This window comes from Eleutherodactylus coqui, chromosome 4 (genome assembly GCF_035609145.1).
Source record: "Eleutherodactylus coqui strain aEleCoq1 chromosome 4, aEleCoq1.hap1, whole genome shotgun sequence".
Taxonomy (NCBI): domain Eukaryota; kingdom Metazoa; phylum Chordata; class Amphibia; order Anura; family Eleutherodactylidae; genus Eleutherodactylus; species Eleutherodactylus coqui.
In genome coordinates, this window is record NC_089840.1 from 211871507 (window position 1) to 211898260 (window position 26754).

The window sequence follows — 26754 nt, forward strand, 5'->3', positions numbered from 1 at the left end:
TACAGCAGATGTTGGAGGAGATTAGGTTTGGCCAAGTTGGATTTCAACTGCCGGATCTTTTTGTGCTTGGGAGGAGGCGGCAAGTCATTGCCTGAAGTGTCTGACAGCAACTTTCTTCCCTTACTACATGTAACACACCAACGCTCAGCAACACGAGAGCTGTCGGCTGACCAACCGTTCGGTGACAACTAATGTGCATTGGCAGCCTTAGGTTTCATTGAGACAATTTGGTATGAAAGCCTTTTATGCAGTGCCAGGAAGAGGATCATATCCTGTCAGTACAACACAGGTAAGCCTTCCTCAAACAAAACCTCTGGGAAAGGTTTCCCTCCCTTGTCCTGCCACGTTTCATTCTCTTTCTTGGCACTATAGGTCAGTCTGACATGGAGTATTACAGCTGTCTTATTAGGGTCTAAGATGGGCAGCTAACTTATAGCAACTTCTAACAGACAATCAAGAGAGACCATGTAGTGCCCAGAAGTTTGCCCACCAGTGTGGGCACAAGCAGCTCCCTTTAACATTCGCACAGTCATACCGAAGTGTGCATGTCCCAAAGAGATGGAGGACCAGTAGTCATGTTTTGGTGAGAATAAAAGCAAGACGAGTAAAAGCTTTAGCTTCCAAGTTTTATTTACATAGGAATTGTTCATCTAGTGGTCTCAAATGAAGGCTAAGTCCCTTCTATGTACATGTTCTATATACAGGTTTATACTTGAAAAGTAAGAAAACTGTACAATAGCCACAAAAAATTAGAAATACTTTGAATGACATAAAAGAAATACATAAATTATATGTAACATTCGAGTTTACACGTGTGGACTTCAGAAGAACCAGAAGAGCAACACAAAACCAGGGGAAACGTGAGCCCGTCTAGTGTGGATCCTCCGCGGCGTCATTGCTGCCCAGGCCTGCTAATACATTGAGCGTGTTACACTTGTATCTTTTTTTTGTCACACATACACAGAAAAGAAATCTCTACAAAAGAGAGAAAACTACTAAAAAAAAATTGCAAATAAGCAACGGACAGACAATACCATTAAATGGTAGTTGTTTCAGGAGACTTGGAGAGTTTAGGAGAAAACTTACAAGAATATATTTCATGTGCAACTTAAATAAATGCAGAATCTCAAAGTTTCCAATACAATAAGAAATGTTAACATGTTGGGAATTGTATGTAATACACTACTAATAAATGCAAAACGCCATATACAGAAATCGAAGTGGAGAACTTTAAAATTGGTCATAGATTTTGCACGCAACAATCCACGAATGTGGTACCAAAGCAATATGTTCCAACCAATTTTTCAAACATTTTTTGGTCTGTAGCCTTTAATAAGCCTTTTGTGGCTCGTGTAGAACCAGAGAAGTGTGCCCCTAGGAGGCAATGATGGGAGTAGTGGGCAAAACTACAGGTCAGCCTTCAACTTCATTTAAAACATTTCCAGTGAAAGGAAATCTAAAAAGGATCTGTCCAACCTAAAGGGCTCCCCTCCACCCGGTATGTGATCGGCGCCCACACCAATGTAATCTATTGGCGTTTCCAGTGGACAACTGCTCCGATACTTTAAGAAAAAAAACACTTTTTATTGTAGCTTTTCGTAACTACATAATGTTTGACTGGCTGATCACAGAAAAATATATATTCTAAGTGAAAACCTGAAACTGATCTAAAAACCGTTCATCTGCCCGTGTATAGGAGCCCTTAGGGTGGCTTCACATGGGACAACGGTCGCCTAAGAAGCCTTACGGACGACTGTGTGCTTTTATTTCATTAGATTGCATTTTTGCAGTCACTTAAGCGCACGCCTCCCTGCAAAGTTTACTCGTTAGTCGTTACACCAGGCAATAAACAACCAGTGACTACTTTTAGGTGAGCTAAAATGAATCAACTAGTGAATGTATTCTCGCTAGACACCCTGTTGGTGGCCGTGTTAACACACAACTGCCACTCGCATTCACTCTGCCGAGTGACTATAGAGATGATTCTTGCCTCATGGTAAAGCCTCTCTTGAGATGCATTTACACGGGACGACCGGTGGGGTGAAAGATGCCCAACAGGTCATCCCAGCGATGATCGTTGCTGTGCTTCTACACAAGAAGGATCATCGCTAGTGAGTAGAGGTGGAATGGGCTGGGGATCATTCGGCCTACCCACCTCCATTCACGGAAAGCAGGCAGAAGTGAACTGCTGTCTGTTTACACGGTTCGGTTTTCTGCATGCAGAAACTTCTCGTTTGTCTCGTACAGTCGGGGCATGTATTTACATGGGCTGATAATTCAGATTCTTGCTGGATCACGGAAATCTGAACGATTAACAGCCTGTGTAAAAGCACCTTCAGTCATTGGTACCTACTGAAAACTTCCCTAGACTGTCTAGGATGGCTCCTCGAGGCTACACATGTGCATGGCTATTGCCATAGTTATCCATCCTAAGTTGGTCATAACTTGCAGGCTATTATTCGGTAAGAGGGTGGTCAGTAGACCTTTGTGTATTGCTGTAGTTCCTCCTTAATCAGTGTGCAGATTGGAGATTGAACTCCTATTCTGACCGAACTGACAAAAATCATATGTGACAACTCCAATGAAACATTGTGCAGGAAGGCCAGCGCAAGCTCAGCACAAAAAGCTTCGAACCATTTATACTTCACCAACAAGTTTCTATTAAAAAGGAATCCCCGAACAAAGTGTTCTCCCTACGATGCCCCCCAAACAACTAAGTAAATAAGATTACAGACAAGTCTGAGCTCTCAAAAACAGGACATTAAAAAGGGCTGAAGGAACCAGAAGAATCGCCTGGACGTTCAGTATTGCACATCTTTAACCCCACTCTTCAGATTCGGCTTCTGTTGTACACATGTAATATTACACTTATATCCCCACAAACCACAGAACGAAGCATAGCTATAAATCCAGATTGGTTTAGTGTTATTGAGCGTTCGTACAGAACATCTCTCAAGGCCATAACATTTACACTGGATACAAAGGATGTCAGGATGAAAGTAGTAAGGGATGGTGGAGTTCACAGTTACCATTCATGGTGCCATAAATCCACGGCACATCTTGGCTCTGTATGTCTCTAGCCAATCACTCTTTAGCAGGGCTCTACTAAAGCAGCATTTATCTGCGGACGACACATTTAGAATACAGCAATTTCAGCACCGGTTGATTCAACGTAAAAAAACGGACGTCAAAGGGAATTTTTCCTTTTCCTCTGAACCAGCGGTTTATGCATCTTGCAGTGTTTTTTTCCACCTTTAAACCCGCAGCCTGCCCTATCAGTCATATTTCTGCGGCATTTCAGTGCATGGAAAACTCATAACCCAGGCCCTAATCGTATATGGGTTTCTGCATTGACTTTGTGCCATACCATTACATTTCACAATGCGGATTTAGCATATCCTAGCATATTATAAATTACAGACTTATTCGATTTACCTGCATAGGTTACAAAAGTTATCAGCTTTCAATATAATAAAACCATTTTTTTTGGTGACCGAATCAGTAAATTGAACGAGGGCTGAAAATCAGCGAAACCCTGTAGAGCAGGAGGGAGAGAATAAGTCTTCTACATTATGACATGGGTGCAAGAAAGGATAGGTTCCAAGAGCACCTTTTAGACGGACCCTTGAACCTGGGCACCTTGTAGGTGTCCTTGAATAAAGTGCACTCTTCTCAAGACAGATGAATTTGAAAACCGGTATTCCCATAGCTACAATACCCCATTCACTTTGATTAGTGGGAGTCCAACTATTAGGACCCTCATTGATCCTAAGGATAAAGCAGTTGCAGAGCTGATCCAGTGCTGCAGCCCTCCGACCACCCACTGTGCAGGGACATGCAACACAGATCCATTTGAGTGACCGGCAGCAGGTCCCCGCGCAGCGCTACCATATAGGAAAAGACAGTGAAGGGGTTACAGCGCTAAATCAGCTCTCCAGCTGTTTCAAAAGGATGGACCCCCACCAAAGTGATATACCACCACTTTATAAGAAGAGAATTCCCCTACACTCAGCTGGATGTCTTTGTGCAGCTGAGTAACTTCTTAGTTAGTAATCCGGTGTGCATTACTGACTTAGCAGGTTACCTGTTTATAATGTCACAGTCCTATTTCTTTTATGGTTAATACCTATATTGTAAAGTTATCAGCATCACAAAAAGTGACAGTGGGCCTTATTCAAAAGCCCTGCAAGTCTCAGGTTCCTTGACAAATGTCAATATCACCCTAAATAGGCCGATTCAGACTGCATGGTGGACAAGCCATCGTACACACGACTGTTTGCTCTCCATACAGTTTCATCGCTGTCAGCAGCACATGCCCCGTTTACATGGTGAGAGTTGCTGCTGACAACGATTATTTTTGGGTGCTGCATGGAGTATGTGATCACCTGACATGCAAGCATTTTTGCACCTTCACGTAGGCATATGATTGTGTGGATGAACGTTCGTTCACGACCATCTGCCAGGTAAAAGGCCCATTAAAAATGAAAATTCAAAAGGCTCATGTGGCTAGAACAACGTGCCCCCATGTAAGTGTTATTCTGAAATGAAGTAGCGTTTTAGAATATTCACACTTCAAAATTTGCTTCGAGAACAGAGATTGAGTCAGAGATGGGCCGCGCCGGGCTCTCCCTGCCTGCAGCACGTAAACGGACGTCTCTCTTTACCTATACACAAGCAGGGAGAAGAGCTGTCAGTCCACATGTTGCAGGCGGGAAGAGGCAGGCGTGGCCCACCTCTGACTAAAGAGCTCCTTTCTACAGTCAAACAGTCAAATGTCAAAGTGTATTTATTCTGCAACGCTGCAGCATTGCAGAACATTTACATGGGGACACTGTGCACACCGGTCCCCGGTTCATCTGGCCTGTTCAGGCAACACAAAGGCAGTGACGGGTACCCTTTAAGCTGGCCATACACAAGATTGCTGGTAGATGAACAGCCATCACATCCAACCTCCCCTCCTGGCGAGATAAGACACCGTCAGATACTTCAGACAGCAGCTTCTCTCCTCGCAGAACAAAGGATCAGCTATGGTGAAATCGCGTGGTGCTTTCAAAGAGGTCAACAGTCGCTCAAAAGAGCGATTACGGGGACTGTTGTTCTGTATAAACCCAGGACCTGACAGGCAAGTGAGCAAGAATCGTTCACTTGTCGGAATCGCTTGGTTTCCAGCTCACTTAAAAAACAAGCGACTAGTGGCTTGTGTGAACAGGCAGTCAGTTGTTCATCTGCCTGTTTACTCTGAATGAATCAGGTGGCTGAAAGATCTCTGGCACGCTCTGCCGCCATTCAGTAAGCGATTATCGCTCCTGTGTGAAAGCGATAATCTCTGGGACTATTGTAGGGCACATTCATCTTGTGTAGAAGGTCCCAACCATGCCCAGTCCTCCTTTCCAGACGTGCCTTCAGAACTGCATATACATTAGATTGCCAGCCCGACACGCCAACATTTATCTGATGTAAATGAGATCCTTTAAAAGGGTTTTTCTGACAAAGCAAATAAAGGGTTGCTGGGACTGCAGAGATGCGGTGCGCTGAAGAGAAGTGCATAAAGCCACTTCTGCTGTTCCACTGGACCATATTAAGGCACATTGTACACTACAAATTTACAAAACACAAGTACAGAAGTGTTGTACTGGAAAAAAGTTAAACTTTATAGGTATTTGAAAACAGGATGGTCTTTCTGGTTTATGTATTTGGAGCTAGTCGCACACAGTCATCAGCTCATACATAGATTTCCATGTTTTATTGCGCTGATAGCAGTGTGCGATTATCCCCAAATGTACAGTCTGCTCTTTCTGGTCATGAATTGTACAGATGCGGTACTTGGATAAATACATGTGTTATTACCTGAAGAAGTGCCAAAAAGCAGGAGCAGCGTAGATCGGGAAAACAATGTACACTACTAAGATCTTATCTTTATGACCAAATCCCTTTAAAACTTTATTATTAAGATCACAGAACTCATTAACATGTGAGGTGTCAGTGCTGAGTGATGTCCGCATTTCCTACTAGACATCAGGTTTGTGAATAAGACTCAATGTATTAGAAAACCTCAAGTGTGCCGTCTTGTAAAAAGAGATTACTGTTTGTACAGCGTCCCCTGGATCGTGTTCTGTGAATCAAAGTGTCACACCGGTGCCGAAAATAAACAAAAAAAAGACAGCGATACAATGTAGCTCTGTGGAGGAACATTAAAAGGAACACTCTGGGTAAAACGGATACTGTATTATATCTGGTGCAGAAGAACAGCGAAGAAAAGAAGTCATGCAGTGCCTCTGCGCAAGGGATAAGACTTCAATTTTACCTGGAGTGTTCCGTCAAAGTCAATTAATGCTCTTTCATTCTTAATTTACAAAGATTTTAGCTGTGGGATATTGGAATCTAAGCGAATATAATGAAAAGGTGACAGAATTATAGAAAACCACTAAAGTCAGAGGAGCCAGCACAAGTGTGCGGAGTGACTGTTGGTGACAGTAGAGCATATTGCACCCCAACAACAAAAAAAACAACATACTTTGAATACGGCACATGGGCACCCGTTCTTCTGTAGCTGACTGATGTCACTATTGTCACAGAGACACATTTGGTGCTGTGTAGAGTTGTACGCACACGTGTCTACTGGTACCAATAACTTTGTGGCGCACTGCAGTTTGATTTCTGGTAGAGGTCTCTGTACGGTTACCAAAAGAGAGAGAAAAAAAAAAAAGTGCATCTTTTTTTCTATGTATACTTGAAAACGTAGTGTACCATGTAAAAGTCCCGTTACAAAGGTTTATTGCATTAAATATTTTGTTTGTATATTAAATATTACCCACGTAGTTGCAAAAAAACAAAAACAAAAAACCTTTCAGTGTCCTCCAGAAAAGAAACTGGGTTTTATTCTTAATACTGACTAGAGAAGGACTGGTCTGCTTTTTGAAGTCCATGTGCAATACCCTGGGAGGGATCCTCAGATCATACTTGTCTGTAGTGGTTCTCAATCCTAGGATACGGCATGTCCCTCTGCTTGGTAGAGTGGTTTCGTGTAGTCACAAATAGCTCAATAGTTAAGTTTTTGTCGCGGGACTATTTTTCTCACCCTCTTTGTAATCCTTCATTAGTGACGTGAATACCTGCAATACAGAAGTGAGATTAAATCAGACTGGACTGAGACATGATGATACAACGTAATGCTATAGTGGTGACAGACTGCAGGTACAGACCGGCAACAACAAACTCGATGAAACCGCATAAGGACTATAGACCATGCCAGCAGGTCTGATTCCAACACATGAAGCCATTTCCCTTTTACACAGAAGGATTATATTGCTCCAATACTCATTGCATTGTGCGAGAATGAATGGTAAGCGTTCTGTGTAAACATGGCCGACGATTGAAAGATGTTCGCCTTGTACATTGTAGGTAGGCATAAAAATCATGTTTGCTAGCCATTCCGTATAAAAGGCCATGGTTCAGTCAGCTGCAAACCATTCCCAGGCATTTCCCTACTCCCGACAGACCAATGATGGACTGAATGAGCGATGATGAAAAAATGTAAATGTTCATCTGCGCATGAAAGTGGACGCCATTGGAAAGCAAATGACTCGTTCGCATGTTCCAATGATTAATTGCTCGGTATAGAAGGGCTCTTACTGAAAACAAAAAAGACCTGGAATGAAGGTATGATTGTATCCGCATATAATATACTTTAGCTGAACAGTCACGTAGACTGCCTTCAACCAGAGTTAAGGACCTTTTAGACAACGCAATTATTGCGCATTTGTTCAATCGAACTAAAATGCGCAATAATAGTTGAGCCTAAGTGCAAAAAAAAACAAAAAAAACATTTACCATTTAAAAAAAAAATTTTCACTCACTTTCAACCAGCATAAAAATCATTGCTGGATCGTCGACTTCTCGCTGCGTGTCAACGCTCCCCACTCAGCACTTCATATAGAATGAGAGGCGCTGAGCGAGAAGCCAGCGAGGATCTCCCTGTCTAAACGCTCTGCCCAAGCGCTAACAAGAAGCGGTAACATCACCCGCCCGTGCAGTTGTCCCTTATAAATGAAGCATTACTGCTCTGCATCAAACACTAACCCTTATACAAAAGAGATGTCAACTAGCCACAGGACATTATATAGAAATACAAAAGTTGCAAAAAGTCCTCCAGCACTCCAGAAAGTAAATAGAACATAAAGGGAGCGGAATAAACTAAGTTACGGCGCTGTTTGGGGAGTAACAGAGAAGCGGGGATAAGGTGTATAATTTTTTTTTTTACACCGCACCCGCTTACCCGGTGAAGATTGAGATAAAGAGTCAGATAAACAATACAGCGCTCTCACACCTGACTGAACAGGTTCCCTTCAACTCTTATTCCATCTTGATAAAATCACAACTAGTGCAGGAGCATAATATGAACAGGAATGCTCTTACTGTTCAAACCAGAAAAATCAGTCCTTACACATAGTAAGGCCCCCTCCCTGTCCACGGGCGAGGCCGCCGGGGAGCAGCGGAGAGAACTGACAGTTCTCTGCGGTGAGCCTATCTGACAGATGGACGCACCCCAGAGAATCGTGGCAAATCGCAGCATGCTGTGATTTGAGTCCCGTGAGTGGATAATCGCTATGATTCTCCGCTCGTGGACAGGGGGCTGCGCTTTCCATAGCTATGCTATGGAAAGCGTGCACTGCGTTACTCGCGGCCGGATTATTACCGCAGGGAATGCAATGCAAGATCGTACGCGGACAGGAGCCCTAAAGTTCCAAAGTGCTTTTGAACTTTACTATAAAGAGGGACATTTACAAATGCCGTACGCCAGAATACCAAAAGGTTGCACAATTTTGTAGAAGCACTGCTTGTGCAAAAAATTTGCACCTTTCCTTCGGTCTGCATCGGCCCTGACAATTTTTTAAAAATGGGCAGGGCTTAGTAAGAGGGCGTGGTCAGACAAAACAGTGTAATTTATGCCAGAAATATATGTCTGGTCGGGACCTGGAAAACATTGCTCAGAAGATGAACAGAGGATGTGCTGAATACATAAAGAGGTGTGCACCAGGGTAATTCTTACCAAGTCCTGCACAGGAAACACCAAACTTAGTAACATTTTTCTTCAAGTTTTGCTGGATTATAATGCATAAAGGAATTCTCGTTCGTTTCTTATGCTCCTTTACTAAATGTGCTTTTATCAAGGTGGAATAAAAAGGCTACTTTTAGGAGTGCTGGAAGATTTTTGCAAATTTTGAAGCAGCTTTTCCCTTCCTTGTAATCTACAAGTATTGAATCAGGTGGGGCTCTACCCCCTTTTTTTCTTATATTATATAGAAGCCTGGTAGCTCAGTGGTTAATATGGTTATCTTACATCAGATGGGCAGTGTGAACTTTGCATATGCACTCTGTATTTTGTGGGCTTCCTACAAGTACTCCAGATTCGTTTTACAATCCCAGGCTATATACATTTTGGGAGAGGAATTTTTACTCAAATGCATAGATTTTTGCCTAAAAAACATTTTGCAAAAGGGTTTTTATAAAATTTAGCATTATTTGGCTTAAGCAGCTTTTATATATATCACAGCATATAGCAAGCTGCAGAATGCTATTCAATAGCAACTCCATTAGTGAAGTTGTCTAACGGCTCAGTCTCTAAGAGACCCAACACCTCTATACCCTCACTCCTTGAGAGATTTTTAAGGGGATTTATGATCAAATCAAAGTTAAAGTGAAGCAGTCACCACCTATGAGCACCATAAAATAAGTTATGGTGCTCATAGGCCAGGTCCCGAAGATTCCAAAGATGTAATATTTATGCTCAGCCATCTACCTGGTCCTGCGCTGTCACCGGTGGAAGTTAGCGCCAGCAGACTCATGTTTGCAGCTGAGTGCGTGCGCACTTCCATAGAGAACAGTGTGTGCATGTACACACAGCAGACCCGTCTCTACAGGCTGCACACATATGGTCTTTGGCAGTATGCTTGCGGAGCTGCAAAAATGAGTCTGCTGGTGCCAACTTCCATGGGTGACATCAGGAAAAGGGAGCCGGGCAAGTACGAAAACTACAAATACTTCCAGACTCCTGGGAGCCTGGCCTGTGAACGCTATAGCTTAGTTTATGGTGCTCATAGGTGGTGAAGGTTCACTTTAAGTGGATTTTTCGTTAATGGCAAATTTGATAGACATAAAGCTTAAATGGTTTTCCTAATCAATCTGGGTTAAGAGTACAGTGTGCAGAGGTTAGAAAGATACTCCTGGCTGTAGTAACAATGAGGCATGTAACCATGTGGTTGCAATTACAGACCTACTGAGTTCATATAAGGAAACATTTTAATAGGTTACAACTTTTGGTAAAAATGTATAATTCTTTTATTTAAGATGGATCACCTTCTTAAATAAAAGTGCAGAATAGATTAAAGAAAAACCACCCGGGCTTTCCCACTAACCTGGGTCCACTTCTTATTACTGTTTTGCATCTGAATAGCCGCTATGCAGCTGAAGAGCTTCTCTGATGTGATGTCGTCAGGCAGTTTTGTGAGGAACTGTGCTATATGAATAAAGTCCATCTGTAAAAGGATGTCTTCATACAGTCGTAAGATTCCCAGAGCGGTCCTAAACAAGAACTCCTCGCCGTCCCTGCAGAACACATCCCACACTCGACAGGCGAGATCAAGTGGCAGCGATTTGCTGTACAGCGTGAATATCCTGCAGGCAAGAAAGGTCAAGAGCATTTTATTCAAACCTGAGTGCATAGACTGCAGCAGAGGAGAAGATTTATGTCTACAACTAGTGCAATGAAAAACTGAAGTGCCATCAATAGCACCATATAGGTTGTCAAATTAAAGCCGCAAAGCTTTGCCTTCGTGCGATACAGAATCAAAGCCGTCGGTGCACTATTTGAAAGCAGCAAGACAACTTTTATTTCCTGGTTCTACGGATGTGTCTAAGAGAAGAAGCTGCAAGTGACATCTGGGAGAAAGATCACACCCTGTTACTGTCATTTATTTCCCTGTACAGTCTTCAGGGACCCCAGATGAGCATACAAGCCAAACTTCAACACCAGAGCCCATGCAACTGTATAGCTACGTCTACGTTCAAATGGGGTTTGAGGAGGCGACAAACTCTCTATAAAGGTGGCTATACGCAAGCTGGCATTGGCATCGGGACAGCAGTTCCTTCCAACTTCCCCACAGATATGAACAAATGGCATAGTCAAGCATGATTGTGTTCTTGAAGTGACTATCTAGTTTGACAACAAATTCTGTCCTTGCATGGGAGGGTGGAGGGGGTATATCATCCATCTGCACTTTATTTTCTTACATTCCTCCTCCTTTTCACTGCTTCCGGTTTCCATTTTGGAGCCATCTTTAGACTACCTAATCATCTATAGTGCATTAGTGATGTTAGGACTACTAATGTGATATACCTGCTCTTTGACTGGCCAGTGCTGCTCACATAATCAGCGATGACCAACCGCAGAGCAGTGCATTGTGTAGGTGGAAGATGGCAGCAGCCATCTAAGTATCCCAAAAATGGGACCCAGAACTAGTGAAAAGAAGGGAAGGCTGAAAAGATCAAATTATCTATCTGCATGCACACTCAGCTCTTCCATCTCCTTTCACGGGACAAAAGTTTGCCCTGAAACTAGAAGGTCACTGGGAAAGGGGAGTAAGCAGATTTCAGAAAGATATTTGCAAGTAGGCATACATAGCATGTATGAACACCTGTGCATGGTCAGCTTCCGACTCTGTACGAGTCAGACTATTAGCCATAATCAAATGGAGGATGCACAAATTAAATATTAGAAGAAAAAAAAACTTTCTGGCAGTCAGGGTGATCAATGAGTGGAACAGGTTACCACGGGAGGTGGCAAGTTCTCCTTCAAGGGAAGCATTTAAACAAAGGCTGTACAAATATCTGTCTGGGATGATTTAGTGAATCCTGCACTGAGCAGGGGGTTGGACCCGATGACCCTGGAGGTCCCTTCCAACTCTAACATTCTAGGATTCTAAATTGTATGCATTTCTTACTTTTTTTTTTTTTTTTTACAAGATGTTATGCTTTGATGCAAAATTGCATAAAAGGCGTCCATGAAGTGAAAAGTGCTAGGCAGCATTTTCTTTCTAGTTTTATAACTCAGGCTTTATTTGTACACCTCAAAAGTGTGAATATTGTCATGGCAGCAAGTGTGTTAAAGCAATGGAAATGCTTGCCTCTGCATTAGCAATCATCATTTCAAAATTTGCAGTATATAAAATGTATAGTCGGGATTCCTACAAATAAGGGACAAAACGTATTATCCTATCTTTTAGGAGAATTTACAAGGGGGAAAAAAAGCAAGTGCGCCGTGATAATCTTATTAGAAAAATCTTATACAGTAAAGCATACGATTTACAAGGACGGCATTAGGTCACATGACACAGAAAACTACCCCCAAAGGAAATACAACGACCTACTGCTAGTTTAATATTCTAAACATTAACGTTGGTAAAATTCTAGGTAGTGATTCTATATAAAGGAATATAGTCTAGAGGGTGAGAAGGCCTCTCCGGTCTTCATACAACGTACCAGTCTATCAGGTAGAGGTCGGCTGTAAGACTATAGGAATTGAAGTGCAGGAAAAGCTTCGGGAGATTCTCTTCAAAGAAGACTTCAAAAGCCGCAAAGTATTTCAGCATCTAGAAAGGAAAGAGATGAAGGAGAAGTGATATACCCAGGAGAGAGCTGTCAGACAACACTTGTTATTGTGAGGACAAGCAATCATGGAGCTGACATATATACATCTACTCCTCCTTTTTACAGTTCGGTTATACAAAAGTCCCAGATTTCTTTTTTACTGAATATAATAATCGCCCTGCCAGCCACGCCACATAAATATAATCTTAAAGGGGTTCTCCAACCAGCCACTGTTGGGGACCCATCTCCAACCAGCCACTGTTGGGGACCCATCTCCAACCAGCCACTGTTGGGGACCCATCTCCAACATCCACTGTTGGGGACTCCAGGTTCTCCTGGGTCGATTCTGTATGGAGCCATTTTTTCTGCAGGAAGCAAACCACTCCGTAAATTATGCAGTGAACCCGGCTGCTTTTGCATGCTGGGTGCCATTTACTGCAATTGGACTCTGAATACAATACCAGTCAGGGTGACTACACAATTTACAGCAGAAAAACACCTTAATCGCCAGCCTGGGAGAAGAGTAGACCCCCCTGATCTGCTACTGATGACCTATCCCGAGGAGGATAGGTCATCAATAGGTAGAAGTGGGAGAACTTCTTTAAGTAGTGCCTGTGTGTGTTATATGGATTCCCAATGCTACGTATAACAGGTTTTTCATGATCAAAATTGCAATTAAGGTACCCAAGATCTCCTTTAAGCACCGGAGGTGCATATAGAACTTAGGTACCAGAGGTTATGAGTTGCACCGGTTCCTAATTTAAAAAGGTCAGAAAACCTAGATCCAGGTTACTCCCAATCAGTATGGTGGGCTCAGTGGTTAGCACCGCTGCCTTGGTGTGCTGGGGTCTTAGGTTTAAATCTGACAACATTTGCATGGAGTTCATATATTCCTCCAGTTTGTGTGTGGATTTCTTTGAAGTACGCCATTTTCCTCCGATACGCCAAAAAACATACTAGTAGGTTCATTTGGAATGTAGATTGTGAGCCCCAATGGAACAGGGAACAATGAGAGTGATGATGTCTGTACAGAACTGCAGCATATGTTGGTGCTATATCAATAAAATATGCCGACATCTGCTAGCAGCCAGTAACAATGTTTGACTGTGTTCTTGGTCACAACAACTCGTGGTCACAGTGGAGAATAGGAATAGATCAGAGAACCATGCATCTCAGAGCCTGGGACTCCCAATTGAGTTTTCTGGAAATGTCAGCAAGGCTTAATTCCCAGTATTTGTGAATTTTCCGTTCAATAATGACTTACTATAGATAATGGACACTTTCCACTTTGTAAGGGGAAAAATAGACATCCGCTCAATACCCAAACCACAGTGTATGGAATAAAAAATGGCATACAGTATTATATTGCATGCACTTAAGACATCTTCATTACTCATCGAGCCCGGACAAACAGAAATGCACAAAAATGTATAGGGCGTAATGCAATTATGATATTTGTATCATGGTTATACTATTGATGAATGCATCATCAGCACCGCTCACATTAAAACTTATTAGCAATTACAAAAATATTTTTCCTCTCCATCACAGAAAACATTGTGTCCCGGCAAAAGGCTCTTTTATGAACACTGCCAACTCAGGAAGCCAAATGTCCACTATGAAGAATGGCTCTGTGAGCCTGTATCACATGATGGAGATATTGGTATGGCGTACCATGCTGTGATCTACCCGGAAGAAGGCCAGCTGGCATGGCTTATTGAGAAGATTTGCAAAGGCAATGAATGCATCAGCTTCTTCCAAGTTAAGAATGAGCACTGCTGCGATGAAGGACATGCCCTGGACCTGCATGGGGAAGAAGAGAAGAACACAAGTGCTTCATTAACAAACAACTACGTCATACTAACCCAAGCTTACAGCTGTAGAGCGATTATGTAACCGCAGCAAAGGATGCACGTGTCACAACGATACAGAATCAGACAACCCATCATATCATTTGTTAATTGGTAACAGATATCCAGCACCAGTAATACCCGTGTATCACATAAGGGGCGATTATATCTGCAACAGAGTAGTAAAAGGTAATGGGCCAAGGGAAGCCGCACATTCAACCGCAGAACCGTGGAGGCGCCATTCATTGCCATCTAGAGGGTCAGGTCTGAGGCATGAAATTAAAAAAGCCGTTATGTCCTTCATAAACCTTTTCATCCAGAATAGATTCCAAGAACATCTTCTGGTCCAGGGATAATGTCTGCTTCCACGGGGCTCGTTTTAGATTAAAGGACCAACTAATAATCTCACAGGATTTCCACAGGTTTTGACTAGAAACTAATGTGCAGAAAGCCAATGTGAGCTATTGTGAAGATGTGCGGTATGCACTCCAACTCAGTGAACAAGTATTGTATATTCATTGAAGTTGAGGACATTAACCCCTTAACGACACAGGATGTACAGTTATGTCCTGTGCATTCGAAGTATGTATGGAAGGAATTGGGAGGTTTATCCCACTCCATAAAATGCAGGTGCTGGCTGTTTCTTACAGCTGACACCTATCCGCAACAGCTCTGATCAGCAGCGCTGCTCATCGGAGCTGTGAACCCTTTAAATGCCGCTGTCAATTCTGACAGCTGCATTTAAATTCCCCGATCGATCTTGGGGGGGTCCCGTACAGCCATGAAAGCCCCCATTGCAGATTGTCTACCAATGAAAACAAAAGAAGTTAAAGTTGTTATCTTGGTTTTTAAAAGGAGTGGGGGAGGGGTCTGACTCTTGGGGCTCCCATTGGATCAGCTAATTGAAGGGGCTGTGGGGCTTGTAGAAGTGCTGCAGCTACTTCTATGCTCACACCTGTCCAGCAAGCTGCAGTTACTCAGGACGCAGTACTGTAAGGCCTCATGTCCATGGTATAAATTGATTTACAAAATCCGCGCTGGTCTGTCATGCGTGCAATCCGCAGCTAAAGGGAATCATTGGACACCCGCAGGTTAATAAATGCCTGCGGGTGTCATTTTCTCCCGGTGTGCGAATCGCATGCGTGAAAAAAACCACAGCATGTTCCATTTTTATGAAGCAAGTGGAAGCCGTCTGGATCCGCAGCACAAATGCAGCTTTCACTGCGTCCGTGCCACGAACTGCAGGAAAGTAAGAGTTTAAAAAAAAAATAAAACAAGGCACAGCGCATAGTGCGGCACGTCGCCAGTGTCTCAAGTGCATCTGCCGGGTAGAAGAAAGAAGAACCAGCCATGACGGAGAGCCCTGCAGCGTCCGGACATGTATTTTCTGACCTCATGTCTGCGGGCCAGGTGGAATCCGCTGAGGGGTTCTGCACGGGAAAACCATGCGGGCCCGCAGACATGAGGCCTTAGTAGCGGCCATTTTGTGTATTGCAGCATTGTCATATTGAAGTCAATGGGACAACACTGCATACTAAACAGATGCAAATATTGAAAAACGCCTCCAATCAGCTGAGTGATAAAGATCCCAAGAGTCAGACTCCCACTGATCGGATACTGATGGCCTATTCTGAGGATGAGCCATTGATTTTAAAAGCTCTGATAACACCTCTGGACATAGTCTGTCTAACCTACGTTACCCTTCATCACATGCCAAAGAAGAGGTTACCTGAGAACCACAGCCTCTCCAGACAGCTGACCGCTGACCCAAAGATAGGTCCATATTTTAGTGCCGGTTACTCCTTTAATGCAAGTTCTAATCCATTGCGTGATGGGATGGAGTGAATTAAAGCATTTTTTATTTGCCATCTATGAGCCGTTCTCACTACTTTTCTCTTACCTACAGCTTTGATGTGCCCCAGATTGGCGCACTACTACAACTACTAGCTTAGCATTTATAGGGCGTCATATATAGGTCCTAAGCTAAAAGGAGGCTGTCCAATGACATATCCCGGTTAAGATTAAATGATCCTGTAAAAGGCAGTTCTCTTTGGAGTTACATTTCATGCTCACATCTGCCGTGCCGCAGTTGGAGAATATCGGGCTAGAGAAAGGCATAAAAAGGAAAAAACTGCATTACCCTAATGATGTATTTATAATAGCTACATTCCTGAACTGTGCTTTAATTAACCACAACAGTTCCAGAAGAGCCAAGAGACTATAGTGCCTCCTCTTTAAACACATCAGGGCTTCATCATACAAGTATATTTCACAGTCCGCATTTTATTACTTTGTACAGAAAATGGTAACAACTACTGAAGGGAATACAGACACTTAAAATGGGTTGTCCCAAGAAGACAAACTGTTCACATGCTGTATTGGAGCATGCGGACATCACAGAGTGAGGGTCCCTCACCTAGGAACCGCCTCCGTAAACTGCGAAGGAGAGCCTCTCTGCAAGAACCACCCCCATTCTGGTAGACTTGAGCTGACCTTGTACAGTATAACAGTCATTCTTGTAATTTTACATTTCCAATGCAGAGATGTCTGACTGTTCACGGCTTTCCATTACAAAATCAGCTGCTTTCTGGGGGTGTCAGAAGCAGGACCCGGGGATCGCATCCTGAAAGGGGTTCTCTCTGATAGCACAATCCTTTTAACCCCCCAATTATGCGGCCCTTTCTTCCCCCCTTATTTTCATTTTTCCTCTCTCCTTTTAAAAAATCTTAACTCCTTTATTTATCCATCGACGTCGCTGTATCAGGACTTGTTTTTTGCGGGACGAGTTGTATTTTTCAATGGTGCTATATAATGTACCATATAATGTACTGAAAAACTTTTTTAAAAGTTTAAATGGAGTAACATGAAAGAAAAAAAAAATTACATTCCGCCATCTTTCAGTGCGTCTTGTTTCTATGGTGCACAAACTGCAACAAAAATGACAACTTTATTCTATGGGTCGGTACAATTACTGCGATACCAAACTTGTATAGTTTTTTTTTTTGCTGTACTACTTGTATTATTTTCAAAAACATTTAATTTTTTAAAATTTTCTGCCATCTTCTGCACGCAATAGCTTTTTCTGTTGACGTAGTTGTGCGATGGCTTATTTTTTACGGGATGTCCTGTAGTTTGCGTTGGTACCATTTTAGAACACATACCACTTTTTAATCGTTTTTTATTCCATTTTTTCCTGGGAGACAGGGTGACTGAAAAGGTGCATTTCTGTGGTTTTTAATTTTTATTTTTTCAGGCGACGTTCACTGTGCAGGATAAATAATGCACTACCTTGATAAATTTGACTTTTATGGACGCGGCGATTCAAATATGTATTTTGTTTTACAATTTTGATTTTTGTATTATAGATATGGCAAAAGGGGGGTGATTTAAACTTGTATTACGTTTTTTTTAATTTTTTTTAACAAATTAATAAAACTTTATTGATCTTATTTTTACTTTTTTTTAGGCCCCCTGGTGGACCACAACTAGCAATGCTTTGATCTCTCCTGCAGTAGGATGTAATGCCATAGCATTACATCATACTGCAATCTGACAGGCAGCCTATCAAGCCACCCCACGGGGACGGCTTAATAGGCAGTCTGCTAAGGCAGCCCTGGAGCCTTTCAGAAGGACCCCGGCTGCCATGACACCCATACAGCTCCCTGCGATCTCATGTGGGGAACAACGTACAGGACCCCTGAACATCATTCAGGGGATTTAAATGCAGCTGTCAGAATTGACAGCAGCATTTAAAGGGTTAATAGAAGTAATCGGCTGCATGGCCAATTGCAGCTATTGCCCACTATAATAAACAGCAGACGCCCGCGCTGTATGAAGAGAGGTCGCCTCACGATCTCTCTTTATACATAGGCCGCCGATACAAGGCGTATCGGCGGTCGTTAAAGGGTTAAAAGAGGTTGTCCGAGGTGGTGGGTTTTTTTTCTTCCCCTAAACTACACCCATCTTGTCCACAAGCAGAGTCTAGTATTGCAAAGTATTGAAAAACCGCAAACTCCTTTTTTTTTTCTATTTCATGACACTTATACACTGATCTTGTTCAGAGTCTGTTGGATAGCAGGAATCTGAACGATGGAGTGTGTAAATGCCCGCACTATCCGAATGACGACCACCCGTTGAAATAAAATTCAAACAATGATAGGCCAGTGTCAGCAAGTGGTTGTTCATCTATGACTACGGCCGGTTTACTGTGACTAGAGGTGGGCGTCCAGAAAGGTTCCCTGACCTGCTCCACCTACGTTCACTGAGCGATGATTGCTGCTGTGTGAAAGGCGGTCGGGACCTTCTGCGTTCGACAGTCATCCTGTGTAAAAGGGCCCTTCATCTTTTACAACCTTTTTTACTTGCTTGTGAAAACACAAGAAGTATGCAGAAGTTACTGCAAATAAGAGACCGAAGGTGCAGCATTAAATGGCTTATTTAAGCAAGATAAACATTTTTGAAACTTCCTCAGAATATTGGCAAAAAACTAAAATCTCCTCACCTCATCAAATCCCCAGCAACGACATCACAGATGCAGAGGACATACAAGCCCTGCGGCCGCTCCCTGGCTCACTTTGGCTAGTGATTAATTGTAGCGGTCATACTTCCCTGTGTCACTACATCATCTCTACTGCTGTGTGATCTGTAGAGCAGTGGGTGGCACGAACCAGCAAAACTGCAGCCGTCGAGGACTGGGCAAGGAGATTGAAGTCTTATTTTATGTTCTCCCACCATTCTGAGCAAGTTTCAAAACTTTCTCCCTGCCTGGATAACTCCGTTAAAGGGCTCATTTAGTCTCCACAGTTCGTCATGGTTATACTGACTGCAGACAACAGTGAAGACTAGCGTTAGCAAGAACACACACACAAAAATAAAAGGTTTAACATACGTAGCCGACATCTGGTCTGTAACACGTGTAGGCCCCCAGCACGCTGTGCAGCAAGTCATGATACGGTCCCCCCTGGACATGGAAGGAAAGTTTCGTCAATAGGCCAATTTATTTTATGTAGAAACATTCACTGCTGAAAAAGATCCATATCAAAAGGAGAACAAAAAGCTAAACAAAGACAAAACCTTGTTTATGTATGAATCAAAGCCTAAAACTGTAGAACAGAGCAGCGAGACATCCTTACAGGATGGGTGTGTGTCAGCAGGAATACTTCTGTGCTCAGTGCCTAAATACAAAGAACTGGCAAGCTGGTTCTAGGGTTTAGAGGCTGATAAAGGCTGCCCGTTACTGTACGCTGCAGATAACCTTATACTGGCAATGCCTGCCAGTAGCAATGGTTGAAAAGATTGTGTGGTGCGCCAACGTCTAATAACCTGCGGCCATTGAAAATTACTTACTGATTTGAGGAGTCGGTCTCCAATAATCTCCAAGAATTACCGGAATTTAGCCATTTAAACTACATATTCTTACCTGGTTTCTAAGGAGCAAAGATGCCTTATTGTATTGTCAAGAACGGAGTATTCCCTGCTCTAAGACAAGGCATTTCTAGAACAAGACAGGACTCAATGGCTCTCTTGGACAACCCAGACCCTATCATTCTTTAGGGACAAACCTCTCCGGATCCACAGCTTGCATCCTGTCCAGCGAGCATGCGCAGTACAGCAGTGGCCGATGACACTGCCAGCGGTGAAACGTAATCACGAGATATTTCTGCTGTGCTCACAGCGGAAGTATAGCGTGACAACCGGCATCTATTGACTATAATGGAAGCTGGGCACGTGTTTTGCCGCGGCAATTGGAACATGTTGCGGTATCTTTCATGTGATAGAATTCCGCAGCGTGAAAATTGAGCTATTAGGTTCAATAGAACCTTACAGCTGCGGCATGACACTGCGTATTTCCACCGCGTTTCGCATGACAGAAACGCGGCCGTGGGCATTAGCCCTAAGGCTCTGTTGACATTTAACACAATGGTTTTTGGTTCATTTATTTTGGAAGGAAACTCATTGACCAAAAAAAAAAAAACGCAGCCAGAAATGTCACATTGCTTGAAAACGTGGCTTGCAATTCTATCTCAGGCAGATATGCAAGATTGTAATCGTTCCACAACTGCATACTGAGCCAATGAACGAATTTGTGTGATAACGGTTACGTGAAAATGTGAAGCCATCGTGCAGTATTCGTTCATTTGTTGTTTAGCCTGCTAAAATGACCTAAAGATGGTCATTAGTTTGTTTGCTTCATTCAAATGGCATTCCCTTAGTCTTTGAAAGACTGAACAACTCAGGGGGAGGGGTGATTGTTTGCCTTTTCAAAACACACTGACTACTTGTTTACTCATGCCAGCAGAAGGCTTATTTTCACACCAACTAAACCCTGCCAGACAGAGATTCCTTGCATAAACACACGCCCACCTGAGCAAACGACATATACAGTGTTGACTTTAGCTAATGAGAGAAATGGAGAGGATTTCAAACGATTATCTGTACATTTAAATGCTCAGCATTTTCATGCAAAGAAAATTATTTCATTCAGACGATAATTGTTATGTGTAAATGGGGCTTTACATATATCCTGCAACTCCTCTCCGTAATTTACCTGAGGATGTGCGAGATTTGACCGAGAAACTCGGACTAAGATTGCACTTGTAAAGTTGCACTTTTCTACACGAGTATGATGCGATTTGTGAGGAAATGCTCATCGAGCCCTTTATACTGATAATCATGTAGTTTAAACGCGAGGCAATTGCTGAAGACAAACGAGAATTGTGCGATTCTCATTTGTCGTTCAGTTTCAGCCAGCATAAAAATCAGCACTGGCTCGTTCACTTGTCGGGCAGCTTAAACACTGATCGTACATAGGCAAGTGAAACACTGAAAAAAAGTGAGCAAGAACTACATGATTCTCAACAAGAACAGACTATCTGAGTGCAAACGGGCTGCTGAGAACGTCACCAGCTTGTCCGCACGGTTAAACAAGAATTGTGAGAGTCCCCTGTAAAAGGGCCATTGGCTATATGGAGGTGTCACCTTCTATAGTAGTCCCGCCTGTGATAATGAGACAAAGGATTTCTCTACAGGAAGAGCAGGAAATGTCAGACTATTATTAGGTTTGCAAGATATGTTTAACTTAAAGTGATTGTACCAGAATTTCAAGTTATCCCCATTCACAGGATAGGAGACAACTTGCTGATCAGTAAAACCCCCACCGATTGATTTTGAGATTGGGACTCCCGTGTCCTGTTCTCTTGTCGCTGCGGGGGTTACTTCTCCCTCCACTGCAACTTCTCTGTTCTGATGAAACATTAACTTTAAATTGCTCATATAGATTACATTAAAATCGGAGGTAGCCAATAACCTGGAACTGTCATGGCAGGCCGCGGGAAGCCTTCCGCGGCAATGCAATCCGTGCTATCCAATGGATAGCGTTGATCGCAATAAAGTAAATAAAAAGCGAAAAAAAAGTTAGTTTCTGCTCCCCTCACGGACTGCATCCATGAGGGGGCTGAAAGTACTCACCCCCGTCCTCCGCAATGTCCTGCGACAATCTGGTCGGAAAAGGACCTCCAACCATCTTCTGTGCATGTGCGCCAAGGGAAACATGTGCAGAAGACCGGATAGTCACGGGACATTTGAAATCTTTTGCTCCTCGGCTACAAAAAGTATACCGGAAGCAAAAGATATCTCTGGGGACCGCGGTGACTGGTCCCCAGGCCTATGATCGCCGCTATCCAATGGATAACGACAATCACTGAAAAGTTTAAAAAAAGTAAAATAAAGTTAAAGTTTCACCTCCCCATGTACAGAAGGGCTCGCGCCCCGGAAGATTTAACATCCCTCTGCTCCCGGTCAGCATGTGCAGCCTGGAGCAAAGAGATGTCACCAGGGACCGTTGTATGCGGTTCCTGGTCACATGATCACTGTTATCCAATGGATAACAGCGATCAAGTAAAAAAAAAAAAAGAAAAAAAAGTTAAGTGTTCAAGTTTAGTCTTCCCTCACGGATAATATCCATGATGGAGGATGAAATTACATACCTAAGGGCTCTGGATTTATACACGGACCTTGCCTAGGCTTCTGCGCACGTCGCCAAAGTGGCGGACGCATGTGCAAAAGCCACGGATTGCCGGGGTAATTTAAAATCCTGCTGCTCCTGGCTATCAAACATAGCCGAGACCCTGGAGATTTCACAGGGTACCACATACGCTTTCTCTGGTCTAGTGATCACCACTATCCAATAGACAAGGGCGATCACGTAAAAAAGTTAAAAAAAGTTAAAGTTTCACCTGCTTCACGGACTCGATCTGTGAGGAGAGGTGAAATTACTCACCTAAGGCCCTCTGGACGAGATCTTTATTCACGCCCCTTTCCCCAACTTCAGCACATGTGCCTGTGGGCAAAATGGCAGGCGCATGCGCAGAAGCTGGGGAGGGCCCGGAAATTTAAAATCTCCTGGCTACTAAAGGTAGTCGAGATCCTGCTGTACCATTCATTGAATGACAGCTCAGCGCTGCCTATGATTGGTCACAGTGCTCAGCCAATTACAGGCAGCGCTCTGCCATTCATTGAATTCAACTTCATTACAGTGTTGGAGACCAAGCGGCTAGACGCGCCTGAGCCCCGGCAGCCAGAAGAGTATATATTTTTCACTACAGCTAGTGATGATTTTCAGGGAAGGGCTTATAATTAAAGCCCTTCCCTGAAAATGACTGATAGGGTGCCTGCATCCTATAGCTTTCAATGGGCCCGCCGGCTGCGGCAGACCTCTTGAAATCAATGGGAGAGCTTCGAGATTCTCTGCGACAGCTGTGGCAGGGGATTCCTTACACATTCCTGTCACAGTGTTCAGTGACAAGGGGACTCCCTGCGGAGAATTCTGACACGCAGCACGGACCTATGGTGCACACATGTCCTATGTTTTGCAGGTATGGCCACTTGCATGCCTGTAAAACACGGACATGTGAACACACCATAGGGAAACAATGATTCTAATGGACACGCACTTTTGTGCAGACGTATGTATGTACATAAACACGTTCGTCTGAATGAGGCCTAAGGAACAAACAGGCTTCGTCACTAAGGCGTTAAACTTTTTAAGCATATCCTCCCAAATGTATCCCATACTGCTGATTATAACAATATCTTATAATAATCCTATTACATACACACTATTGACCTGTTAACCAGAGCTTAAAGCAAAAAAAAAATAAAAATTATTAAAAACGTTTACCTTCTGGAAAATATACAGTGATGGGAATGTTCGGGATATGTCTAGCTTAATGAGCTCTAGACTAGCTTCTCTGTCAGCGACCGACACCCCGGCATCTAAAAGCAGCACAGAAAGATACGTCACTAACAGCCAAGAACACACATAGGACACTTCAGAGAGTTTAAATTAGGCAATCAGTGCAGATTATTAAATGCTAAATAAATCAATAGCTACAATGACCCATACGTCACTGGCAATACCTCTAGACTTATCTTCCTTAATGCTAGATAAATCAATAGCTCCAAAGACACAACTAATTCATTCCAAGGGTAAGAGACTCAAACTGCGCAGCTGGAGCGGAGATTGATCGCTCCGTAGTCAGAATAAAAGATGAACTGTAACACTTGCCAACAGAACTCCTAATTTCTCACTTCCCAGTTCGCCTTTTACTGACACCTTAATGCTTCAATAAGTACAATACCATAGATTAAAGGGGTTGTCCCGCGCCGAAACGTTTTTTTGGTTTTTTTTTCAATAGCCCCCCCGTTCGGCGCGAGACAAACCCGATGCAGGGGTTAAAAAAGAAAACCGGATAGTGCTTACCTGAATCCCCGCGCTCCGGTGACTTCTTACTTACCTTGTGAAGATGGCCGCCGGGATCTTCACCCTCGGTGGACCGCAGGTCTTCTGTGCGGTCCATTGCCGATTCCAGCCTCCTGATTGGCTGGAATCGGCACGTGACGGGGCGGAGCTATGAGGAGCCACTCTCCGGCACGAGCGGCCCCATTCAGAAAAGAAGAAGACCGGACTGCGCAAGCGCGTCTAATCCGGCGATTAGACGCTGAAAATTAGACGGCACCATGGAGACGGGGACGCTAGCAACGGAACAGGTAAGTGAATAACTTCTGTATGGCTCATAATTAATGCACAATGTACATTACAAAGTGCATTAATATGGCCATACAGAAGTGTATACCCCCACTTTGTTTCGCGGGACAACCCCTTTAAGGTCTAGCCTCCCAGCCCCTTATATACAAAAGCATTGCTTCTAATAGATACCGTGAATGGAAATGTAAAATAGTCTACATTACTGCCCATTGTCTATCCAATTATACTCCAACTACAGTTTTGCAGCTGTGAAGAACGGCATCTCCTTTCTACGATTGGTGAGGGTTCAGTGGTCTGGCCCCCCCACCTATACAGTGAACATATGGGTAAATGCTTCTAGATGGAATCGCCCCTTTAAGTGGAGCGCTCTCCAATAAGCCTCGTCCATAAAAATACATATTAGATTACAGAAAAGTAAATTTACCTTCAGATTCGTTTTCGGAGGTCGTCTCGCTGAAGCTTTTCCAGCGCTCCTTAGCTCTTGAGAGGAAGATTTCATAAAGCTCTGAAATTAAAAAGGAGTATAAAGGAAATATATAAGTGGTATAAAGAATATCACCTGCATTCATGAGTCACAACATACTCCACAGAGGTGCTTTAAACCGGGATATGCTCACCAGGTGTGATATTAAGTTCATTCCCTATGGCCAGGCTCCACACTTTACCACGTACACTGGGTGGTAAGCCTTGCCACCAAAGGTCTCGAACTTTCCTTGTATTTCTCCTAAAAGGAAGGAAATGAAAGATACACACTCATCAAGCCAGTTTTTCTATTTAATGCTGAAGAAAGCTTAATTCTACTCCTAAGAACATTTCCATCGCAGATGTGGTTTCACAAAGTTCTGAACAAGCACAAATCTTCTGTCCTAAGACAGACGAGCCGTCGCCCCCTAATATTGTCTTAATACAAAACTTTAGATATATTAATTCATTCATATTCTAAGCTGCATAAAGTAAAAAACAAACCCCCCCAAAACCCTTTCTGGCCCCCAATTAACACTGCAGGGAGAGCAAGTGGTGGTTTTAGTCTAAAAAGCCTTAATAATTTTTATACTAATCTTCTACTACTAGAACGCATCTACAGAACACATGAAGTATATACCAGACCTTTCTAGTGACAGGTTTGCTATGAACCATGTCATATTAAGCTGAATACCGCACCTATGGATATCGGTAAAAGCAATGAGGATATGATACAATTCAGAAATTATGTGTCAAAACCATCTAAAAGTGTTAACTTTTTAAGGATACTAACTTTTCACACTCATCTAACAAAAGGGTGCATTATCAATCATGTAACATACTTGCATTAGAAATGTATTTGTTTTACCACGTCTTCCACTATGGGTCTTTCTTCTAGCACCTTTGCAAGCCACTGCCAGGGACATAGGGACACTGCTAGTTACTACATGCAACAGTGAGGCGGGCATTCATAGGCTACCTTTCAGCTGATTGGAGCAGGGGTATGCATGAGAGCATGGAAAGTGTGGAGAGGATGTCCTGGCCTATAGACAACTAGCAGAATGGATGTTAGGGCACCCCACCTAACCCGTAAATGTATTGCAAACAGCAGGAAAATGTATTATGTGGCCATTTACACAAGCAGTCGTCCTTGTAATACAAAGATGGCCCACATATTGGATAGAATGGACTCTATTCTGGTTCAGGGAGAGGGATTCTGAGCAGGAGACCCTACTCTATATCTATGGGCCCTAATAGGGTATACAGAAGGGTTATTGTTATGGTACAACCCTTTACAAACACTAACTTTTTTCTCTTTTTGCTGAAGGTAGCAAGTTTAGATTTAATCGTAAAATTGATCATCCATAGCAAGGATTCTGTATGACATCCTTGTAATACAAACATGGGCAGGGTCCACCCGAGAGGAGCCAGGGATACTTAATGCCATTCATATGTCCTGAAGGGACAAGGCCGTTATCATTGATGTGAGACAGCAGGAATGTGTATGGCCAGGTAAAGGGGTTTTCTGACCACAACGAGTTTCAAGAACGGGTCCGCACAGCCTCCTGACCACCCACAAAGACATCTTTACATGGCATCCATCCAATCTTCTGAATGCACCGCTACATGCTGGGTTTGCTTAAAGAGACCCTCCGGGCTGGAACAGACAAAAGATGGCTGCACCGCTTCTTTGACTACCTGATGCACACTGTGTAGTCTAATGCCCCATTAACATGGGCCGATTGTCGGCTA

The 26754-nt window shown here is 43.2% G+C and overlaps 1 protein-coding gene across 2 annotated transcripts in view; it reads right to left on the bottom strand.

The window, feature by feature from the left end:
* Positions 1 to 612: 612 nt before the first annotated feature.
* The window catches only part of TBC1D12 (TBC1 domain family member 12), an 85717-nt gene continuing 59575 nt past the window's right edge, over positions 613 to 26754 (bottom strand). For both annotated transcript variants that reach the window (XM_066600706.1, XM_066600705.1), the window contains 8 exons: positions 25158 to 25264; positions 24965 to 25045; positions 23674 to 23768; positions 19384 to 19455; positions 14320 to 14448; positions 12538 to 12647; positions 10416 to 10674; positions 613 to 7112 (listed from right to left, as the gene is read on the bottom strand). In XM_066600706.1, coding sequence (XP_066456803.1) covers positions 7047 to 7112; positions 10416 to 10674; positions 12538 to 12647; positions 14320 to 14448; positions 19384 to 19455; positions 23674 to 23768; positions 24965 to 25045; positions 25158 to 25264 — 919 coding nt within the window. In that variant the 3' untranslated portion in view covers positions 613 to 7046. The remainder of the gene's footprint in view (positions 7113 to 10415; positions 10675 to 12537; positions 12648 to 14319; positions 14449 to 19383; positions 19456 to 23673; positions 23769 to 24964; positions 25046 to 25157; positions 25265 to 26754) is intronic.